The 23,455-nt window shown below is 38.6% G+C and overlaps 1 protein-coding gene and 1 non-coding gene across 2 annotated transcripts in view; one reads left to right on the top strand and one right to left on the bottom strand.

Moving 5' to 3' along the window:
- Positions 1-9,060: 9,060 nt before the first annotated feature.
- Positions 9,061-23,455, bottom strand: part of TWSG1 (twisted gastrulation BMP signaling modulator 1) — a 31,076-nt gene continuing 16,681 nt past the window's right edge. The window contains 3 exon segments of the mRNA XM_014456310.2: positions 9,061-12,102; positions 14,941-15,207; positions 22,352-22,451. Of these exon segments, the coding sequence (XP_014311796.1) occupies positions 11,921-12,102; positions 14,941-15,207; positions 22,352-22,451 (549 nt within the window). The 3' untranslated portion in view covers positions 9,061-11,920.
- LOC111826168 lies at positions 20,275-20,381 on the top strand. Its single transcript, XR_002829429.1, has one exon. It is a non-coding gene; the product is annotated as a U6 spliceosomal RNA (small nuclear RNA).

The following is a 23,455-nucleotide window of genomic DNA, read 5'->3' as shown; positions in this document are numbered from 1 at the left end:
AGGCAGTCGTTTTAAAGATTACAAATGCAGCAACCAATAAAGTTGTTGGTTAGTGTGTTTTATATGATCACAAAATACATTATTCTTTTTTGAAAACTATTTTTTTTTTAATTTCAGAGAGGAAGGGAGAGGGAGCGAGAGAGAGAAACATCAATGATGAGAGAGGATCATCGATCGGCTGTCTCCTGCACGCCCTGCAACCCCGGCATGTGCCCTGACCAGGAATCGAACCAGGGACCACTGAGCCACACCAGCCGGGTACAAATACATTATTCTTAAAGGTCATTCTGTGGAATTTAAACATCAATGTTTGGAGTTTCTTGCTGGTGTTTTTATTGGTTCTGATTAGTTTAAGGAACTGTTTCAATGAATGCTATGGACTGAATTTATACTCTTGAACTCCTTTATAATGACAAAGATGTAAATCCCATGGTAGTACAAAGTGCAAACCATAGGACTTCTGTCCTAAAATCATATCGCTCAAATCTTAGGTCCTATTTAACAACTATTCATTAGAATTTGATAACTGACTATATGTCATTGTCCATCAAAGACATGACCAGATCCACAGTGTAGGAACAGTTAAAATCAAGCTCCCAGTGAGCATTTTGTCCCCATTTGATGTTAACATTTTTATTAGAGACTGTAGGTACCTAATAAATTTTTTGGGGGGTGCTACAAAATACATATATTTTTTATAATAGACACATACTTCTTTTTTAAAAAATATTTTTATTGATTTTAGAGAGGGAGAGGGATAAGAGAGAATCATTGATTGGCTGCCTTCTGCATGCCCCCCACTGGGGGTCAAGCCTGCAACCCAGGCATGTGTCCTTGGCTGGAATCAAACCTGGGACCCTTCAGTCTGCAGGCCGACACTCTATCTACTGAGCCAAACCAGCTAGGGCCAAAATACATATTTTTTAAAAATATATTTCTGTTCATGTCTTCTTTAAATTTAAATTTTAGTTATATTTTTTTGAAAAGTAATACATTCTCATGGCTCACGATTCAAAGGTATAAAAGGGTAGAATGGCGTCTCCTTCCTACCTTCTCCCTCAGGCTCTGGGTGCCCCTCCCTGGAGACAGCCAGCGTTTTCACTTTCTCGTGAATCTTTCCAGATATTTTATTTGCATACAAGCAAATATGTACATAAATTTTTTCTCTGTGTTAAATAAATTGTAGAATATTATACAGTCTTACACTTTTTTTCTGTTAATAATACATTTTAGGTATTATCCATTATTCTTCACAGCATTCTATTATAAGAATGTGCCATGGTGCATCAGCTACTTTTGGACACTTAGGTCCAATGTTTTGCATGACAACTAATGCTGAGTGGATGCCCTGTAGCACACGTGTGAGTGATATCTGTAGGAGAGACTCCCAGACATGAAATAGTTGGGCCAGTGCCAAATGGACCCCTCCCTTCCCCAGGGGTTGTGGAAAATTGCATTCCCATAAATAATGTATGACTGGTTTCCCACAACCGCCTCAATATTCAGTGTTTATGGTTTTTTAAACACTGTTGTAAAAAATAATAACGTAAACGGAGCCATTTTAAAATGGAGTTGGAGCTGCCATCCAGAAGCGTTACCTTGCATGTCTTTGGATTTGGAATGTTAAAATGGCAAAATGCCCTGGCCTGGGTTGCTCAGTGGCTGGAATATCAGCCTGCGCACTGAAGGGTCGCCAAGTTCTATTTCAGTCAAGGGCACCCACCTGGGTTGCAGGTTCAACCTCTGGCCCTAGTCAGGGCGCACGTGGGAGGCAATCAAGAGATGTGTCTCCCTCACATGATGTTTCTCTTTCTCTCTCTCTCTCTCCCCACCTCCCTCCCTTCCACTCTCTCTGAGAGCTCAATGGAAAAAATATCCTTAGGTGAGGATTAACAAGAACAACAAAAACACTGGGCAAAATAACCTTTGGACTGAGCCTAAAGTAACATTGTTTTCTAAGCAACTGTTTGCAAAGATAATAAGAAAGCAGATATGACTAATGGACTGAAAATTAGAAACTTTCTCTGAAAATTAGAAACTTTCTTTAGATCAACATCACTGCTAGCTTACTGCATCCATAGATATGTCTCCCTTTTATTGTAATTTTCCCCTTTTGTCAATTTAATTATTCCTCTTCCCTTTCTCATAAATACTCCTTGCCTTTGCCTCCTAATTGGAACACTGCTTCCCGAAGAGCTATTCCTGGGATCTCCAACACATTCTTGTTGCCTCTCACTTCTTTTTAGGTTAACACTGTCTTCTTTTTAGGTGAAAAATGTTGACCACTGTCAATTTGATAGATGAAAATGCTATTTCCATGTTTTTATTTTGTGTTCATATTCTAATTTGCATTTCTTAAATTTTGTGAGAGGTTGAGAACCTTTAATAGTAATTGTTATTTCCTATTCTTTGCATAGTCCATTTATATACTTTCAACTATTTTTATATCAGGTTGCTATTCTTTTTTCTTACTGACTTATCAAAAAAATCTTCCCGCCGAGGCCGGTTTGGCTCAGTGGATAGAGCGTCGGCCTGCGGACTGAAGGGTCCCAGGTTTGATTCCGGTCAAGGGCATGTACCTTGGTTGCGGGCACATCCCCAGTGGGGGATGTGCAGGAGGCAGCTGATCAATGTTTCTCTCTCATCGATGTTTCTAACTCTCTATCTCTCTCCCTTCCTCTCTGTAAAAAATCAATAAAATATATTAAAAAAAAATCTTCCCATTTTATCATATCTTATCATTGTTTATGATGTCTTTTTTTAAATTCCCAAATTCAAATTTTGGGTTTATAGTAAAATGTATCAATCTTTACTGGCTTTTAAAATTTTAATTATAATTAGAAAGGCCTGCCCTATGCTAAGATTAAACATTAATTCTCTTTTCTGGGGGAAATTTTGTAGTTTAAGTTTATTTAAATCTTTGATTGATATGGAATTTAAAAAAAATATTTTATTGCTTTTTTACAGAGAGGAAGAGGGATAGAGTTAGAAACATCGATGAGAGAGAAACGTCGATCAGCTGCCTCTTGCACACCCCCTATTGGGGATGACTGGAACCAAACCTGGGACCCTTCAGTCCGTAGACCGATGCTCTATCCACTGAGCCAAACCAGTTAGGGCTGGAATTTCTTTTGGAATAAGATGTGAGGTATTATTCCGGTTTTATTCTCTTCTGGATGGTTAACGCTGTGGATTGAATGTGTTCTCCCCAAAGTTCACATGCTGAAGCCCTAATCCTCAAAGTGATGGTGTTTGGAGATGGGGCCATTGGGAGGTAAATGGGTTTATATGATGAGATTAGAGCTCCCAGGAGGAGCTTATAAAAGAAAGAAACAGAGAATCTCTTACTCTGTGTGCACACACCAAGGAAAGACCCTGTGAGCACATAATCAGGAAGTGGGCCCTCAACAAGGACCTGGCCAAACTGGCATGCTGACCTCAGACTTCCCAGCCTGCAGGCCTGTGAGAGAATAAATGCTGCTGTTTCTGCCATCCAGTCTATGGTATTTGTTAGAGCAGCCCAAACTGACTTGGACAGTTGTTCCCACCACCTTTATCCTATACTTCACATTTTATGCATTTGGGACTTTTTTGGACTTTGTACCATAGATATGTTATTATGTCAGTGCCACTCTGTTTTAATTACTCTAACACTTATCACATGTTGAATGTCCCTACCCTGATTTTAAATATACTTTGTAAAAAATATAGTATTGTTGTAGTGTTCTTGATGTCCCGGATCTGTCTCTTGCTTTAATAGTGTTTGGACGGAACAGACCCAGGGACACCCCTTCTTCCAGCCTCCAACCACTCTCCAGCGTCTTATCCAGTCACCACCTTCAGAACCACTTCTGAGACCAGCCAACACACCGTTGTTGTTTTTTGTTTTTCTACCTTAACACCCTATTGCCGAACAACCATGAGCTCCCACATTCGTCAGAATTATTCCACCAAGGTGGAGGCTGCGGTCAATCGCCTGCCCAGCCTGCATCTGCAGGCCTCCTACACCTACCTCTCTCTGGGCTTCTATTTTGACTGCGATGATGTGGCTCTCGAGGGCGGGGGCCACTTCTGCGAGTTAGCAGAGAAGCCAGGGCGCTGAGCGTCTCTTAAAGCTGCAAAACCAGCGCGGTGGCCGCATTCTCTTCCAGGACATGCTGAAGCCTCCCCAAGGTGAGTGGGCAAAACTCAGGACGCCATGGCAGCCGCCTGGCCTTGGAGAGGCACCTGAACCAGGCCCTTTGGAGCTGCAGGCCCTGGGTTCTACCCGCGCAGCCCCTCATCCTGTGACTTCCTGCAGAACCACTTCCGGGTGAGGAGGTGAAACTCATCAAGAAAATGGGCCACACCTGACTCACATCTGCAGGCTGCAGGCCCCAGGCTGGGCTGGGCGAGTATCTCTTGGAAAGGCTCACCCTCCAGCACGACTAGGAGCCTTTGGAGCCCAGAGGCCTTTGAGAGGCCCCTCTGCATCCTGTGTCTGGCTTTTACCTGAGCCTCTTCCCGAAACTACTAGCCATTCTTTTAACCACCCTGAAGCCCTCTCCCATGCATTGGACCAAATGAAACAATAAAGCTTTTTGCAGAAAAAATAAATTAGTATTGTTGCAAGCAACAGAAATAGATTCTTAAGCAAGATAAAGCATTTAACTGGAAGGCTGTTGCGGTAGCTCTTGGAATCAAAGGTATTAAATTGGGAAGGGCAGCATGTTAACTCCAGAGAATTCCATTGGTAGAACTTCTCTCCAGAGTATGTCATCAATGTGACTGGGTTTCTGGGTCACTGTCTTCAACTTTCAAATTCTTGAGCTAGAGGTGGGCTTTCCTCACTTAGGTCAGGTGTCTTGACCACAGGGTCAATCAGCTGTGACTGGAATGCTGCGTAATTACAACACAGAAGAGGCCACCTTGCGGTCACAGGGAGAAGGAAGTTACCCTAGTTAATGTCTACTAGAAATTTGAATTTTGACACTATCCTTCTCTGAATCCTCAACTTTGCTAATATGTAAATTTTTATATTGGAAAGTACGTGTTCAGACCTTTGTTTAAGGCAGCTCTCCAGATCAGAAACAAAAAAACTGACTCTGAAGCTAAAAGCCAGACTGGTGCAGTGGTTACTCCTGCCCTGGGGGTGTTAGCTGATCTCAGTAACCAAGAGACTCGAACCTTAATTTGGCAAGAAAAAGACAGAGGATGAAGGACAGGCCCATACAATGTAGGAAGTATAGCTTAGAAGCCCACCCCCACCCTCCACCCCCAGGAAGCTGGAACCCTTTCAAGAGTCCCCCAAAAATATGGACGGGAAATAATTCTCTCTCTGGCAATGGGAGAACAAAGGATGAGGCAACTGTCTCCCTGAGTTCATGATCATGCACCTCCGTGCTGCTCTGGAGTTCAGATGTCTACTACTGATGTATACTTAAGTCCTGTAAACCAAGAAATTCACATCAAGGTTTTCTGGGTTAGTAACCCCTGGAGGAGTTTCAGATACAAAAACTCTTCCCAGAAAGTATATATCCACAATCCAGGCTACCTTGGACTGGCAAGGAGTCCTGATGAACACAAACTTACACTCAAAAGTATAAAACGTATACAGAAGAGGCCACCAGGAAGGAACGAGACATAAAAGTTTAACCACTGAAATGAAACACATCAGAATGCTACTCTGGCAAAAATCTGTAGCTACAGAAAAACCTCAAAGTTGTGCCACTAGTTAGTCAAAATCATCCTGAGATAACCCAAATTCAGTAGGATATTATTTTAAAACAGTTGTGTGATCTTTGGAACATGAACAGATACAAGATCTCATCAGGTTCAGAGCTCTTGAGTTTTGCCTAAAGACATTTCCATACCTGAGGATTTCAACAAAGGGTACTTAGAGAAAAAGACAAAAACATATCTTAATAGTCAAAGATATGCAAAGTCCAATTTTGTTTTTAACCTCAGTGGGATGTGCAGACGTCTCTGAGAAGTTGGGAAAAGTAGGTAATGTGTATCATTTGGACCTAAAGGACCTGGATTATGGGGCTACTTGTTTCAGAATACTTTCCCTCTAACCCTGATGTTTCCTTCCTGGGTAGGAAATAATGTAGTGTCCCACTGGACTTTTCTCTGCCCTCTATATTTATTGCCACAGCCCCCACTTCCCACCCCTGGGGTGGGGGGCAGACGAATAACTTGATAAATTTGGTAAGAAAAATGGGCATGCTCTTCCTCTTGTTAGTCAGTTGTCCATAAAGGACATATATTTTGTCCTACTCCTCCAGGGGCAGGCCCTCCTTTAGGCCTTGTTTTGGGGGCATGTCTGGCTAAATCTTGGCTCAAGTCTTGTCCTCTATCCATTTTCAATCAGTCATAAGAAATGAGTTAACTGTCTTGCTCAATAGGAACCTGTTTTTCAACCTTGGAATGATTTAGAGGACTAGAATAATGATTTGAGACCTTTATGAGTGAGTCAGTGAAAGTGGTAAGGCGAGGGTGCAGAGGGAAAAGTGTCCCAGGCTGGTGAAACAGCATTTACAGGACTGATGCAGCTCAGTGGGACTGCAATTGGACTGTGAAATGAAGAGGTCTCAGGTAGGCCTGGCAGGGTGGACCCAAGAGGCCTGCTGAGGAGTTGCAGAAGTGTGCTAGGATGTGCTATCACTCATTCATCCATAAAACAGTTTGTGCCTGCCGTTTTAGGGTGCTGGGGAACTGTGTCTAAGGTTTCAGAAAGGAAGAGAGAGGGAAAGACAGAAACATCAATGATGAGAGAGAATCATTAATCAGCTGTCTCCTGCATAACCCTCTCCTGGGACAGCCTGCAATATGGGCATGTGCCCTGACCTGGAATTGAACCATGACCCCCTTCCTGCTGTATAGCTTGATGCTTAACCACTCACCCACACCAACTGGGCTGAGAAATACTTTTGGAGAGTTACTTGCTGTTAAAAAAATAAAACAGGGTAAAAGGATTGGAGTGATGAAGGAAGGGGTTGCTACTTTATTATTTATTAATTTTTTTTTTGGGGGGGCAGCTACTTTAGAAATGGTGGTGGAAATATTTGAGCTGAGACCTGAATTAGAACAAGAAACCAAAATCTGCATAAAAAGCATACAGAGCAGAGGTAACAACTCATGCAAAACCCAAGGGTGGAATGAACTTGGTGTGCTGCAGAAGGGCACAGCCAGACGCAAGGGGATGGAGAGAACAAGAGAGAAGGTGGTGTGAGATGATGTGGCAGGGGATAGAGCTGCCATTCTGCAAACTCAAGGGTGCAACATTTCACACCTCATCATTTTCTTTAAGAACTGACTCTGAGCACGATCTCACCCAACGTCTGTCATGAGAGAGGATCTGTCACCTATCTCGCTGGGGTCTCACATAATCCTAGAGTTTGAGGGGCCCTCGACAATGAGGGCTGAGCTGAGCTGCTAATATTCACAGGTTGAAACCTCTAGAAAAAGGCAACTGTAGGCTCAGGACCCAGGCCTCCTCGTGAGCTGCTGGGCAAGTCTTAGAACTTTAGCCTCTTCTAGGGCAGGTTGAGGCTGGAGCAGGCTGCAGGGTCTGGGAGATCCACGCTACTTCCAGTTTTCTCTCTCAGGGCCCCAAAGTCACTCGCACTCTCCCTGCCCCAGCCAAATCCCTTAGAGCAGGCAAGGCTTCCGGAAAACAAAAGGCATGGCTCAGTGGTTGAGCCTCCACCTATGAACCAGGTCACGGTACATGCCTGGGTTGCGGGCTTGATCTCCAGTGGGGGGCATGTGGGAGGTAGCCAATTGATTCTCTCTCATCATTGATGTTTCTTTCTCTCTCTCTGAAATCAATAAAAATATATTTAAAAATACACCAAAAGGCAGGTTGTCTGTGCTGCTCTACTTCCTATTGAGTAACTCAAACCCTCTGAGGTAAAGGAGCAAAAAGGCCTTGCTATTTGCTCAAACTGAAACTGGGCTGGGCACTAACTGCTGCTCCCATATTTCAGACCCATCACTGCTGCAGCGTGGACAGTGGTAAGGAGGGTCGGAAACACAATGTCTGCCCTAAGGACATTTCAGTGGTGACTGTGTCTCACTTCAGTGGCTACCTTCAGTCAAGTGAGGGGATTTCTGTCCCAGTGACGGGCGGGGGCTCTGCACTTTCCCAGGCTGCACTCTGAGTCACAGTGCCAGTGTGGGAGGGCAGGAATCTTTTCTCTTTGCTTCCGCACTGAGAGTTCTCATTTCAAAAGACCTTAGAATTATTGCTGACTCCATCCTTCCAGCACAGAGTTCAAAGTAAAATAAATGAGATTATTTTTTTATTGGTTAGGAAAAATCTAATCGTCTGAGTCATCACTCCTAACACCCACAGCTAAGGGCGTGTCTGGCAGCTTAGAAACTCAAAACATGCCAGGTGTGGCCAGGCCAGTGCACCTGTCTGGCCCTGTTGGGTCCTGCTGACTTTTCAAGCTTGGAGATACTCCCTCTCAACTCTGCATCTCCAGGCTGACCCTCTGCCTCTCGGCTCCACAGACAAACTGCCATGGGGACACTTCAGTGAAAAGACAGCTTTCCTGACCAAACGTACTATCTTTCTTGAAACTAATCCTACACCCCCAAATTCGTCAGATCTGTCATACCGTTAAGTCACTCAGGCTGGTAATCTTGTCGCCTTGAATTTTCTGGTCCCTAGATTCCCTACCCATTAGGCTGTCAAAATGTGGATTCTGTGAAATGGCCAACTCTAATATCACCCCGAGAGGACTACTACAGGAGAGCTGGGAGCTATTTTCCTGTGATCTTTCTGTAACTACTTCCAACCATCAAATAATTGTGAGGCTAGTTGGCATCACAAGACCTTCGGAGCAAGGAGAACAGTTAATTATTTCATTTCAAAGGATGTGCCATGTTGGAATAAAGCATATTTTTGAAAAGCAGAGAGCAAACTGCTACAGATCCTTTGTTCCAACAGAGTCTGTAGGGACATCCAGAGAAGGGGACATGCTTCGGCTGATACCTTAAACAATAACTTCACTAGACAGAAACCTCAAACTTATTTTGATGTTCTATGCTGAAGTTTACAAAATATACACACTCATTTCAATTTTTTATTAAAATACTTTTTTGTTCATAGGGACAACCAAAGGAAAAAGTACGTAATTTTGTATGTTGTAGATCACGTAAAATACAACAAACAGAGGCTCATGGGAATGCAGAATAGATTTAAAAATATTCAAAGAAGCTTTAATAAAAACAAACTTTAAATATGTGGCTTATTTATATGTTTACCTCATTTTTCAGAAGTTTCATTTCTATTCTCCATTTTAATGCTACTGTGATTTATAAATAATTGTTCAAATAGTCTAACATCTCATAAATTTTTGTTTTCTGAAACCTCGGAAATCGTATTCTAAATGAAGGCCTCTCCTTTACAACATTCTATGTAAACAAAGACTTACTTTATTTGAATTACCATTTGATTTGGTGCCACTATAATTTCAGTAATAATTAGATGTTATTAGAAGATGGGGCAGAAAAACCTGCTAGCAAGGACATGTTTTACTATAGGAAAGAACCTTTTATATATGGCTTTTATAATGCCTACTGATTTAAAATTTAGTGTTTTTTAATCTAGTCATAAAAAAGGTAAGAACCTAATTTTTCATTTAAAAGAAAAATATTTTTTACCAGGGCTTCTGTATGGTAGTGAATTGTGCTTAGAATGGTAATAGAAGGTCTACATTTTAGTGGTGCTACTTGCTTCCCAAATGTTATACTTTTAATTTGAAAAAAATATTGTTATTCAAAACCTGAAATAGAATGTTTCAGGTGAACTCTGTGTTTCAACACCTTCATAATCCAGAAAAATTAAGCATTACATTTAGGGATAATTTCTATTGGGAGAAAGAGAATATGAAAAATCAGTTAAAACATAATATGGGTCAAGAAATTATCTTCCCAATGTAAGGGGAAAAAGGTAAAGTACATTTAAAATTTTAATGATGAAGACCTAAAAAAGATGATAAATGCAGTTTTAAAAAGTTTGTTACTGTATTTAAGAAAACTTTAAGCATGTTGTTAATAAACTCAGAAGTATTCCTCTATTCACAGATAAATATAAAATTACTTTGAAAAACTGCAAAGTTGAATGAATCAACAGGCTACAGATTCCTTTAAAATTTCCTTAAGTCCAAGAAAACCTTCACCTTTTTTGGTATTAATGAAGAAAGGGAGCTAAAATGTTTTCAAGGCACTTTAAACAGAGGCATTCTAGGTACAAGTAAGAAAAGGATATCCCCAATGTCTTCCTATTAAATTCATTATCTAAATTTCAACTTTATAAAAAAGCTAAAGTACCTTGAGTATTCATTAGAGTTATCTGAAAGAGCAGAAAAGGTATTAAGGCTTCCAACTTTATGAGGATAGTTCATAGCATTACATATGATCTTGTAACTAACTACTGTTCAGATAATGAATACAAATACAAAGTGTCTAACAGCATCATCTATTTTTATGTAGTAAAATATTTAGACATACAAAGGTATTCCTAAAAAATTATGTGTAATTCAAATGTGTCCTATTTGAGAAATTAATAATTTTGTAAAGTTAAGAGTCTCTGTAATATAAATATGTTCTAGATGCTTGAAGATTGCAAGGGCACAGCTAAGCTTATCTTTATTGAAGCATTATATAAAAAGCTGACAAATGTTCTGTAGTGTATTTGAAGTTAATATTATCTTGAACAAAGATTTTTTTGTTTCAAAATCTTAACCTCCTACTGTATGATATTTAATAAAAACATTTGATCTAGATATAAACCTAAAAAAAGATTACAAAGTAACAAAATAATTAATGTAAATAGTTTTACGTTTGTTTCCTGTTAGAATCCCCAGTATTTTCGACCTTCCCAATTCATACCCGTGAGTTCTCTTCTCTAGCCCCTCCTATCACTCATCCATAGCAGAACGTGGCTGTGTGTGCTGAGGCCGAGTGGGCTCAGGCTTTGCCTGAGCACAGCTTCATCTTTCATCTTTGCCTTCTGTATAAGGGACAAATTGTTTCTTTGCTGCTCTTCTCGGAGTCTGACCTGGCAGTCATTTCCCATTCCTAGTGCTCTTCAAGCTGGTACCTTAAGTGAGAGAGATGCTTGAACTTCCTAACTATTTATTCTAGCAGTATATTTACTGTGGTTTCCTGGGTGTGCCCTGAAATTCTTGATAAATATTCTTCATTACTACCTACATCAGCACTTTGGCAGGGGGATGGAAGAGAAGGAGAAACCTTCCCTAAAGTATGTGTATTATAGAATGGATTCCACTATGTAAGAATTTTAAATTGTAAAACATAGGAAGTATTTACTTTCTAAAACCAACATAAAAAGGTTTGAAATTAAGCTTTTTATGGCGATTTTAATGAATTCTCAGGGTAATGCATTGAGTATCTACACTATTTATAGAACAGATAAACAAGGCACAGTAAAGAATGGCATACAACTATAAAAACTCAGTGTCCTAGCAGTACATGAAGAAATCATAACTTATGCTAACATGCTCTAACACTTCCAACACAAAAGGTTTTTGGCATGTTAGAAGAAAATGACATCAGGCTTTCTGTTAGAAACCTCAGCTCTTTCAAGTATTCTCTGTGCAATTGCTTCTCATGTGACCAAAGCTGACATGTATTTTTACGTTTGTTTCCCATTAGAATCCCCAGTATTCTAATGGGAAACAAACAAGAGAAAGGGCTTATTGCTGGTGGACAGTAAAATCAATATGAGCAGTTATCACAATTTAAAACATTGCTGAATTTGACATACATTAAAAGCAACTCAGTCCAAATTCTTCACATCTTCTTAATCTGCTGGCATTCTGATGCAACCAGCAGACATCAGTGAATAGCTTTTCGTACCTTTCTTTTTGATTCAATTGCTTTGGTTTCCATTTCTTTGTTTTCTTTAAAACATGCAGTTCATACATTTGACAGTTTTACTACCATAGTCAATACATTCTGGACCAATACACTCGCAGCAGGCGTTATGGAACCAGCGATATTTGGATGCCCCCATGGACTCACAGGATATTTTACATTGATGTATGGACATGCAGTCATCAAAATAAACCACTGTACACATGTGTTCTGAAAAATAAAAAATTAAGATTTCAGAGCAAGAAATAATAAAATGCTTTAGTACTTAGCTGGATGTTATTAACAGTTATTTTATCTTAGTTCTCTTACTGCTAGTCTGCACAGAACAACAGATGAAGTATAGGAAAAAAGATCTCATTTGTTAACTACATGGAGAAGGAAGCCAGAGTCTCCCACCCCAGCTGAAGAACGCAAAGGGCTTACTTAGTCACTTTGTTAGGTTTCAGATTTTGATCTGAAAGTTAGATTACTGTGCTTAACAACATGTGCCTTTTAAACTGGACATTTCTGATAAAATTTCCTATGAGAGAATTTTACAACTAAAAGAGGTTTGAAGAATACTATTCTAAAGTTATACAGAGAATTTATAATAAAATAAAACAAACAAGTAATTCAAATGATGATGAATGACTAGCAATGCTTGGTACAATTCAGCATTAGCTATTAAACTCTTAAGTCATATTAAGCAGACTGGGCATTGGCAGTGTAGTCGTAACTTTCTGATGTTAGTAAAAACTAAACTGACTTGAAATTAAATCATTCCAAGGTTTGATACACTTGTCTTAAGATATTAATGAAATACTTCAAAACACTGATATGTAGTGTCCAGATTCTCAGATGTTTGTTGTGCAAGTTTTGTTTAGTTGTGTGTATTTTCCCCCAGGAAATGTCTGGAACATTGCAGTCCTCAAACATGTGGTTGTCTTTGTTGTACTGGCATAATCAGGGACTTGTACAACCAGCAATAGCATTTGAGTAAGTTCTATCAGTAAGCAATATTTTCAGTTATAAGGTTTCAAAAATGTAAAAATGGATTTAAACTTGCTGAATGTAAGGACTGAACCTCATGTCACTGTAGCTTTAGTAATTGCTTACTGTATTATTTTAGATGCTAGCACTGTATGTGTTGTGCATATTCTGATTTTATTAAAATAAAAAGTTGAACTGCAGATTCAAAAAAAGGAGAAAATACTTTTCTTACTATTAACAATTTCTAGTCCTGCTTTCCAAGCAACCACTTTTGATTGTTTCAATTTAAGTTCTACTGGTGGTTAACCCCATATGACTACCTAGGTAGGAGGATTTATTTATCTGAAATAAATAAATAAATAAAGGACAAAACAAACCATTAATAGAAAGTATATGACTAAAGGCTAAGTTATTTTAAAGAGCCATTTATAGAACTGATAAATCACCAGGGGTCTGAATAATAAGGGAAGGCTTAATGGCCAAAAACTGGACTTGTATTAGGAAGAATTAAAAGCAAAGCTACCATGTAACAAAATAAGGAAAGTCACAAGGAGATGAGTGTAGTGTGCACAGGGATGGAGTGGAGGCAAGTCCGACTGCAGTGGATAGTTCGCATCAGAAGATAGTAGAACCACCACTGGCTCCAGAAGATGGGATCTGGTTAAAGAGGGAAACTGAGGAGACTGGCAGAGCACTATGCCAGGCAAACTACAGGGGTCACCAGTGAGCCGGTCGGGTGGGGGAGCATTTAAATCTCCAAGTGATTGGTGCCTACCAAACTCACTTCGTTATTTATTCTACTAGTATTTATTGAATATCTACTAGGAAATAGCTATTAGGGAGTCAAAGAGTAATCAGAGAATTCAAGAAACTAAGTAGAAAATGTTAGACCTATGAGTTAACAGATGACAAATCAAACTGTAAATGTGGGAGGAGTAGGTAGTGGCTCACTCTACCTGGGGGGACGGGCATCTAGGGAAGGTGTCACAGAGGAGAAACTTTAGCTCTGTCTTGAAGGATAATAACCTTCCTGATTATTATTTCATGAATTTAAATAACCTTTGAGAAAATTTTATGAATTATTATTTAATATCTATTATGTTGATTATTTACATTATTATCATGGGGAAAATGGTAGCAAGACACATTCCATTCATTTATGATATCTTCCATAAGAATTTGTCTTATGGAGTACTTCAACTTAAAAGGAAATAAGAATTCTTACTTTGTGTATGATTAACAACTGCTGTTTTGCCTTTACTATCAATGGCCAAAGTTCATACTATTTTAGACAGGTAGGATTGAAATGGAAGGCGCGCACACACACACACACACACAAAGAGCACAAATTATACTGTTTATGCATAATTCACCTCAGTTTGAGAAATGACTGCATTTCTCATAATTGCCTTATTCTTCCACAATAAAACTGTAAAACTTTTTATTTGAAAATATCATAGACTTTAAAAGTTATGTGCCTTTTTCATTCCAAAATAAATGTATGACCTATCCTAACAAATGTTCTTTAATATGTTTCTCAAAGTTGTATATGTCATTCTTTCCTTTAGTTTCCCTTCTGACCAATATTACTCACGGAGAACTGGATGCGGTTAATTTATACCTGGAAATTAGATGTCTGTAATATCATCTTGCTTACAAGGAAATTTAGCTGATAGATAACCTGGCATCATTTGTGGTACCAAGGCTATCATGAAAATCTGATTTCTAAGGACAGTTTGAATGTTATCTGATGGTGAGCAATACTGTAGTAAGCATCTCTGTTACTATCTTATGAAAAGAACAATTAAAATCTAACACAAATATCAAAATTAGGACCATGTATCCTATCACCTACTATAGCCTCTATCACTGCCTGTATGAAGGACTTGTGACAATATGCTTGACATGCCTCCTTATCTACTCAGGGATTTGTGGTTATTAAAATCCAGAGTTTACTTAAGAGTATACAAACTCAAAACCAAAAAGCTACTTTAAAAAGATAACCTTAATATAGGCTTCACAGACCACACAGAAAGTGAGGGGGCAGGATAGGAAAAGTCAACTGGTGGCAATAATTACCTTTGTCACTGGAATAAGGTGCGTGAACATTATTGCTGGGAACAGACACATTTTGGTGGTGTGGCTGGTTTACAGTCTCTAAAAATGAAACCAGATTCTCATGATGTGAAAGTTCTTCAGCAACAGGGAAGGAAACGATGTTCCAGTTCAGCTGAGTGTCTCCTTCGGTGAGTGCCCGGAAGAGAGAAGGGATTGGCTCATGAAGCTCCTCCACTGTGCTCTTTGAAGTGGGAGGCGTGTCGCTATAATTTCGAGGATTACACATACCTGGGGGTGTGAGGGGCAAAGAGAGTAAGTTTACTCTTTTCACTAATTGTAATGTCTTGAATTCTTGTTAGTTATTGCCCTGCAATCAAAGCTCCAACATATTAAAATTATGTGACGTCTAGCATTATACATATTTTTCTAGCTTTTGTTGCTGTTGAGAGGGACTTGAAGAGATGACACATCAGGATCATCACTGAGTGCCCATACTTGTTTTCTAAGTACCCATCCTCCACTAAGAGGAACCAGAAGTCCTTGGAGAAAAGAATGATTCTAGGGATGGATCCTGGAAAGTACAAAAGGACCCTTTGCGTGCCAGAAAGTAAAGAAGGGTGGGACATGTTAAAAGCACAGGAGGCAACCAGAAGGGGCTCCCCCACTGGCCAAATTGATAATTTACCACTAAAATAAGTAATGACAGAAATGGATTACCACTTTGTGAATAAAATAGAAATTGATGAGTCCTTATATTATAAATAAATGAATGAGGACATGGAGGAGAATGGAAAGCTCTTCCTTTTACTTGAGTGCCAACTGATAAATGTGGAAGGAATGAAGGAAATAAAACAGTGGTTCTCAACCTTCCTAATGCCGCGACCCTTTAATACAGTTCCTCATGTTGTGGTGACCCCCAATTTCATTGTTACAAATTGAACATAATTAAAGCATAGTGATTAATCACAAAAACAATATGTAATTATATATGTGTTTTCCGATGGTCTTAGGCGACCCCTGTGAAAGGGTCGCACTCCACAGGTTGAGAATCGCTGAAATAGAAAATCACCATTTGGCAACCATCATAGAAGTGTATGATTCATGGAAGTTGTCAATGGATGGTAAGACCAGTGGGTGGAGGTTTGATGAGGAACATATTGATGTACTCTTAGAAAACTCTCTACACAACACTAATTGATGACAAAGGGGTTAATTAATGTGGAAAAATCTGGCAGACACCAGTGTAACCAGGAGATGAAGGTTAGCATCGCCAGTTATGGGACAGTTTGGTGTTGTGTGTCCCTTAATGTCCTGCATATCTTCATTTCGGTGATAGTGTTGCCAAGAATGTGTGACTTAAGTATGACCATCAGTCAACATTAGGTGGATCAAAACTGAGGATCATCCTACGTAACATAAAGTCTGTAGTCATTAAACCATCAAGGGAAAGACTAAGAGAATGCTTCAGTTGAATGAGTCTGAAGAGATAGACAACTAAATAGATAAGATCCTGGACCAGAAAGGAACAAGAGATACTGTTGAAATGGTTGGCAAAATATATATGGGGTTTGTGATTGGGAGGATTATATGCTAGTTATGTAGGAGAATGTCCTTGTTGTTGGAAAATACAGACTGGATTATTGAGTAATGATGGGACATCATTGGTCAAGCCTGCTTTCCAAACGTTCAAAAGAGATGAATGGTCATGGGGGTGTGTGCCCATAAATGTGTGTGTGAAATGTGTGTGTGTGTGTGCGCGCGCGCATGCAGGGAAAGGGAGAGAGTCAGGGTACTAAGTAATGGAGCAAATTCATTAATGTTAATAACTGGGGAATCAGGGTGAGGGGTGAGTCTTTTTACCCTTCTGGCAAATTTTCTCTACATTTGAAATTATCTCAAAATGACGTCTTTTAAAAAGTATTTTTAAAAAGAGAAAATGGCAGGAAAAAATAAGAAATGGTGACCATAGAAACTTCTTAAAGGAATCTTGCTATAGAAGAGAGAGCTGTTTAACCAAACCTGGCTTTCGAGCTGTCCCAGCTGACACTATGTGAAGTAGAAAAGAGCTACCCCAAAGAACCATGGCCAAAATGCAGGTTCGAGAGCTAATTAAGTTATTATTATTGTAAACCACTATGTTTTGGGGTAGGTTGTTTATAGTAGCAATAACACTGAACAGAGTTCTCTGGACTTCCTTTTGTGAATATTGTATTTTTTAAAAAAGATTTTTAATTAAGGGGAGAGATAGAGAAACTTCGAACTGAGTGCAAAACATCTATCGGCTGCCTCCTGCACCCCCCACCACTGATCAAGCCTGCAACCCGGCATGTACCCTGACCAGGAATTGTACTGGGAACCAATGCCCAACCTAGACACATAGTCCACGCAGTAGTATAATTTTAAAGACTAAATTATGTTTCATTCTTGCTTAGCATCTATTAGGTCAAAGTGGAGTTTTTCTTCTTTCCTAGATTAAAAGTTTGAAAAGTTAGAGGAAATTTATAAATTCCTATATTTTATAAACTTAGAAGGAAAAACCATCTCATGTGTTTTCCACATTTTAGTTGAAGGAATATGCCAGAACCGAGGATAACAAGGTTGTGTGCGTGCTCTTTGTAAAATCTTTCAATATGCCTGAACGTTTATGATTTAGGTTGTGTGACAGAGTCATGCATTAAATGATCAAATATGATTCCTATGTTCATAAAGGAGGAAATATGCCCAGTTAAATTAAATGATTGTCCAATGTTATATAATCTAGGACTAGAGCCAAGATTATGATGCAGCCTGATTTCGTGTCCACTTCTCTGATAATAAGTTGAATAATACTTAGAATATTTGTTTATATAAATGTACATGGTATATTCTTTCAGATTCTATAATTAATGAAAATTAGTAATCAGAGATAAAAAGGCAAACAACTTAGTTCAACAGAAGAATTAACTCAACATCTGCTGAGACTTTAAAGAAACTCCAGTGGTCATTACAGATTTCATTGCATTAAAAAAAAACTGTTTTGGAGTTTTGTGCATTTAATAAACTTAGGTAAAAAATGATTCTAATTTAACTCTCAATACACTGCATTAAAACCTATAAGCATGAAGTAAATGTGTGCCAGGTAACAGTTTCTGTGGCACCCTCCATTGCCTGCCTGAAGCACTCTTCAAGTTCTGTATTTTTTTGTGGGGGCTATCCTACTGGAGGGAGGAGTCACCTTTTAAAATTCCTGTAAATTCTTTAGTTGTCCATATTCATTATGTACAATGGGTCAATTTCTGTGGAGAGTTACTAACCACCCACAGTTTAAATCAGTTAATGAAACATCTGACCATTATCCTGATGTTTATCACTGTTACAGAGCTTTTCTTTAGTTGACTAGAGAGTTTATTTTTGGAGCTCTCCTTTCTTTTCATGATCATTTTCTTGAGATAGTTTGTTACTTAGTGGCATTTTCACACAACAACAAAATTTAAATACCAATTACACTAAAAATTTTAAAGAAAGTGGCTCTGCATATGACAGTCAGGGAGGCCAAATAATCAGGAAACAGATGGCAACAATTGAAAAGGCAAGCATTTCAAATCCTTTCAGTACACAGAATTCTAATACTATTTCTTTCTCTGTCTTTTAACTTTATTTTTATTGTTTACATTATTACAGATGTCCCCATTTTCCACCAAAACAAAACAAACAAAACAAAAACAAAAAAAAACCTGTGGTAGAGATCTAGGTTCCAAAATCCATGGGATTTGAGGAATACATTGGATGGCAGGGATGAAAATGAGCTGTAGTGGTTCCTCTTGCCTTAAGAGAAAGTCAGAAAAGAGAAACTAATTTTCTTGTACAAGGCAGTTGGAGGACAAAGCTTGGTAGACAACATATGAGCTGCAAGTCCACAGCTAAACAGGAAGGGAAGGCTATACTCTAATGTGGGTCCTTTCAGAGGTCTGTGCACCACCCATGAAAAGTATGGGGACTGTTTCAACTTAGAAGGGAGGAGTGGCCACAGGCTTGCAAAGGACATCAAAAAAGCCTAAATTGGAAGAGAAATGCCTACAAGGGAAAGAGTATTGCTGTACAAAAGAAACTGAAATATCTACATTTTATCCTAGAAAATAGAAAGATTAACTGAATTTAAAATGAAAGATTAAGTTACATTATAAACTCACTCAAAATTTAAAACTGGTATTCAATCCTTAAAGGACAATAATTTTTTTTAAAGGTAACTAGCTCAGAAAAACACAAGTTGCTTCTAAAATTGTAGAGATATGAGCATGTGTAATTATTCTTACTCAGTAGAAGAATTACAGACCTCCTTTCCTAGAAGTTGAATGGCACTGTTACCACTGTGCGATGGTTAAAATACACACACACAACACACTCACACACACACACACACATACACGTTATTTTAGGCAATGCTATAAGTGCAATGCACTTGTGTGTTTGGCATCCATGTTTAAATTAAATGCTTACATATGCATATTAGGGGTTAATATGCTTATTTCCCTTTTTGCTTTCATTGTACATATTAAATTAACTTACATTTATTGATGTAAAATAATTCAAAGCTTCTTTTAGTTGACCTGACATAATAAAAAATAATTATAGCCATCAAATGCACAGAATAAACTATTCATCTTGGGAGAATAATACATTAAGAATTCATTTATTAACAGTCATAAAACACTTCTATGTGCTGGAGTACCTTTTATGTGCTAGATACTATACTAGCTGTTAGAAATACCAAGATTAATCTAAGACCACAGAGGAAAAGATATTTCTGTCCTGGTTCTCTCAGAATTCACTACGAAACAGTGAGGAAGAACAAACTGAAACACCAACTCCACCGTGGAAGACTATAAGAGCGAAATGTAACGGATTCAGCAGTCTCCCTCCCAAGCAAATGCAGCCACAGACTTCTGGGAAGACTCAGGAGCTGGAGACACCAGGTATTATTGCAGAGGCAAGCTTATTTGAGAATAGTTATGCTTCCACGACCCTGTCTCCCTTCTCCACAACTACAGGAGATGAGAGGGCTATTCTTTACAAAAATTAAACCAAAGAAGCCCTGAACTAGAGAGTGGAGATGAGGATGAAAAGAAACAGAAGAGTAAATGACAGTATGCTGACATGGCTCCTCAGAAACCCAGAACATTTGCAGCCAGCCAAATCACTCCAGTTCCACCCCAGGCAAGAAACTCACCGGTCCTTCTCTGAAAAAGCTGGACAACCCTGAAGGGAAAGATCTATAGACAGTGAGATGGAGAGGGCTCCTCCGTGAACAAGCCAGCGCATCCTCCATTCACCTGAGAATGAGGCAAACTAGACTCCACGCCCTAAGTGACTAAGCCTGTGCTCACTTCGGCAGCACATACACTAAAATTGGAATGATACAGAGAAGATTAGCATGGCCCCTGTGCAAGGATGACACCCAAATTCGGGAAGCAAATTTTTTTTAAAAAGGGACTAAGTTTTACATATGAATAGATGGCCCAGGATTACCAGACATTTGAGGAAATGGAAATAGGGCAAAGAGTAGAAGGAAAAACTTTAACAACAAAACTCTGTAATTATTAGTCCCAGAAAGATCTATAACACAAGAACAGTATGTTCCCCAAAAGGGACATTCACAGAAGGGCTCTTGGAAATTAAAAATAAAAGTCAAAATTTTAAACATTAGTACAAAGCCTGAAAGAAAAGGCAATCTCTCAGTACGTATATTCCAATACAAAAAAACAAATACTAGGATTATTCATTTAATAAATCAGTGTTTACACCATTATGTATCAAACTAGTATGTAATACTATTTTACTCAATGGGTTGTTAAATTACTGATTTAACTAGAAGTAGTGATAAAACTATATTGGAAAGATAAGCGATAAAGAGAGTTAAATCATCATCTACCATAATAAGAAGTCAATAGTTTCTAACATCAAAGAATCACGAAAACAACATAAGGATATTTAGAATTATAGAACAAATACAATACCGAAAAGATGAAAGTGGTTGTCTCTGGCACAGGATCAAAGGATTGGAAAAAGAAGCATGACACAGGCTTACTTTGGCATTGTATGCATATATCTAAAATATGTACGTATATCCCACTTTCATAAAAATAGACATTAATTTTAAAAGATTAATTTGGTGTCAATATGACACCATCCCTGTTATTAAAAAGTTTATACTCTATTAGAAAGGACATGCAAAATAACAAGTACAGTAGCACGTACAACATCATGTAACAGAAGCAATCTGAAGAGCACAGAGGCTCCAACTCTGTCAAATGAGGAAGGTTCCTGAGACGAGACACCTGAACTTCAGTTTTAAGGACAGAAAAGAATTAACTGACCAGAGAGAGGATGATGAGTATTTCTCTAGCAACAGCCTATGTTAAGTTTTCTTTCTAAAACACAAATGGTGCCCGGCCAGTGTGGTTCAGTAGTTGAGCATTGATCCATGAACAAGAGGTCCCTGGTTTGATTCCTTGTCAGGGCACATGCCCGGGTTGTGAGCGCGATCCCCAGTATGGGCATACAGGAGGCAGCCGATCGATGTTTCTATCTCTCCATCCCTTCCTCACTTTCTAAAACAAACAAACAAACAAACAAACCTACAAATGATAGCATTCCATAAACACACTTTTGCAACTTGCTATTTTTTTTACTTAATACACTATGTAGACTGTTCCTCAGAAAACCTTAAAAACAGATTTTAGTTTCTGAAGGATCTTTTAGTGAAATCTTATATAAAGGAAGATAATCTATATTTTTTAACATGTTAAGTACTTATTTTTTATTTACAACTATAAGACATGCTTCTTATAAAAAATTCAACAGTGTAAAAAAATTAAAAAGTAAAAAAAAATCCCATTTTTCCTCCATTCCTAGTTCCTAAGAATAAGCTTTTAATTTCCTCTAAGACCATTTTCTATAAAAATACAGATAAACAGGGTAAGGCAAAAGTAGGTTTACAGTTGTTCATATGGAAAATAATATAATAAAATACAAAAATAAACTCTTATGTACTCACAACTGTAAACCTACTTTTGCCCCACCCTATATGTAAATACCATCTAATAAAGCAAATATAAAATAATGTTCTATATACGTATTATGTTTTTTAAAAAACTGTTTTTATTGATTTGAGAGAGAGAGGAAGGGAGAGGTAGAGAGAAACATCAATGTGAGAGAGAAACATCGAATGGCTGCCTCCTGCAAGCCCCTCAGTGGGGATTGAGCCTGCAACCTGGGCATGTGCCCTGACCTTTTGGTGCATACGACGCTGCTCAACCAACTGAACCACACTAGCAAGGGCTACCTATTATATCTTATTTACACCCTAGTCTATACATTTATGTTCGTTAAAATTGCTTGCAGTCAGGTCTCTCAGATAAGAAATATTAAGAAACTTTACTTCATGTCAACTTACCAACACAATCACAGCACTCATCCCAGAGGGTCCCAAGACACAGCATACATTCCTTGCAGCAGGAACAATTTCCTTCCCCAGGTCGGCACTGGCAGAGTTCCTACAAATAGATGTTCAAATTTAAAATTCCAAATAACTATATTTAAAATTGTTGATTATTTGCAGTAAAAAACATACAATATTTGCATTTATAGTAATTTACTCTTCATATAATTTTTAAAAAATACCTTAAAAAGAAAGAAGAAAGAAGAAGAGGGAGAGAGAGGTAGAAACATCAATGATGAGAGAATCATAATGCCTGGTCAGTGTAGCACAGTGGCTGCATCAGTATGTATTCCCACCAGCAGTGTACTAGGGTTCTCTTATCTCCACATCCTCACCAGCACTTGTCATTTGTTGATTTATTGATGGTAGCCATTCTGGCAGGTGTGAAGTGATACCTCATTGTACAGTCAAACCTCAGTTCATGGAAAAAAATGTTTCTGTTTTCAAACAAAACTTCAGTTCTCCACCCGACAAAATCCAGCACCCATTTTTGATAAAAACCCTCAGCAAAGTGGGAATAGAGGGAACATACCTCAATATAATAAAGGTCATATATGAAAAACCTACAGCCAACATCATACTCAGTGGGCAAAAACTAAAAGCATTTCTCTTAAGAACAGTTACAAGACAGGGATGCCTGTTTTCACCACTCTTATTCTACATAGTGCTGGAAGTTCTAGCCACAGCAAGCAGACAAAAAGAAAAAATAAAAGGCATTCAAATTGGAAAGCGGGAAGTAAAACTGTTATTCACAGATGACATGATATTGTATATAGAAAACCCTAAAGACTCCACCAAAAAACTACTAGATTTAATAAATAATTTAGCAAAGTAGCAGGATACAAATTTAACATCCTGAAATCAATGGCATTTTTATCCTATATAATAAAAGGCTAATATGCAAATTGACTGAACTGCGGAACAACTGGTCACTATGATGCCCACTGACCACCAGGGGGCAGATGCTCAATGCAGGAGCTGCCCTCTGGTGGTCAGTGTGCTCCCACACAGGGAGCGCAGCTCAGCCAGAAGCCCTGAGCCGGGCTCATGGCTGGCAAG

Source organism: Myotis lucifugus, unplaced genomic scaffold, assembly GCF_000147115.1.
Source record: "Myotis lucifugus unplaced genomic scaffold, Myoluc2.0 scaffold_58, whole genome shotgun sequence".
Classification (NCBI taxonomy): domain Eukaryota; kingdom Metazoa; phylum Chordata; class Mammalia; order Chiroptera; family Vespertilionidae; genus Myotis; species Myotis lucifugus.
This window is presented reverse-complemented; position numbering and strand designations above follow the sequence as displayed.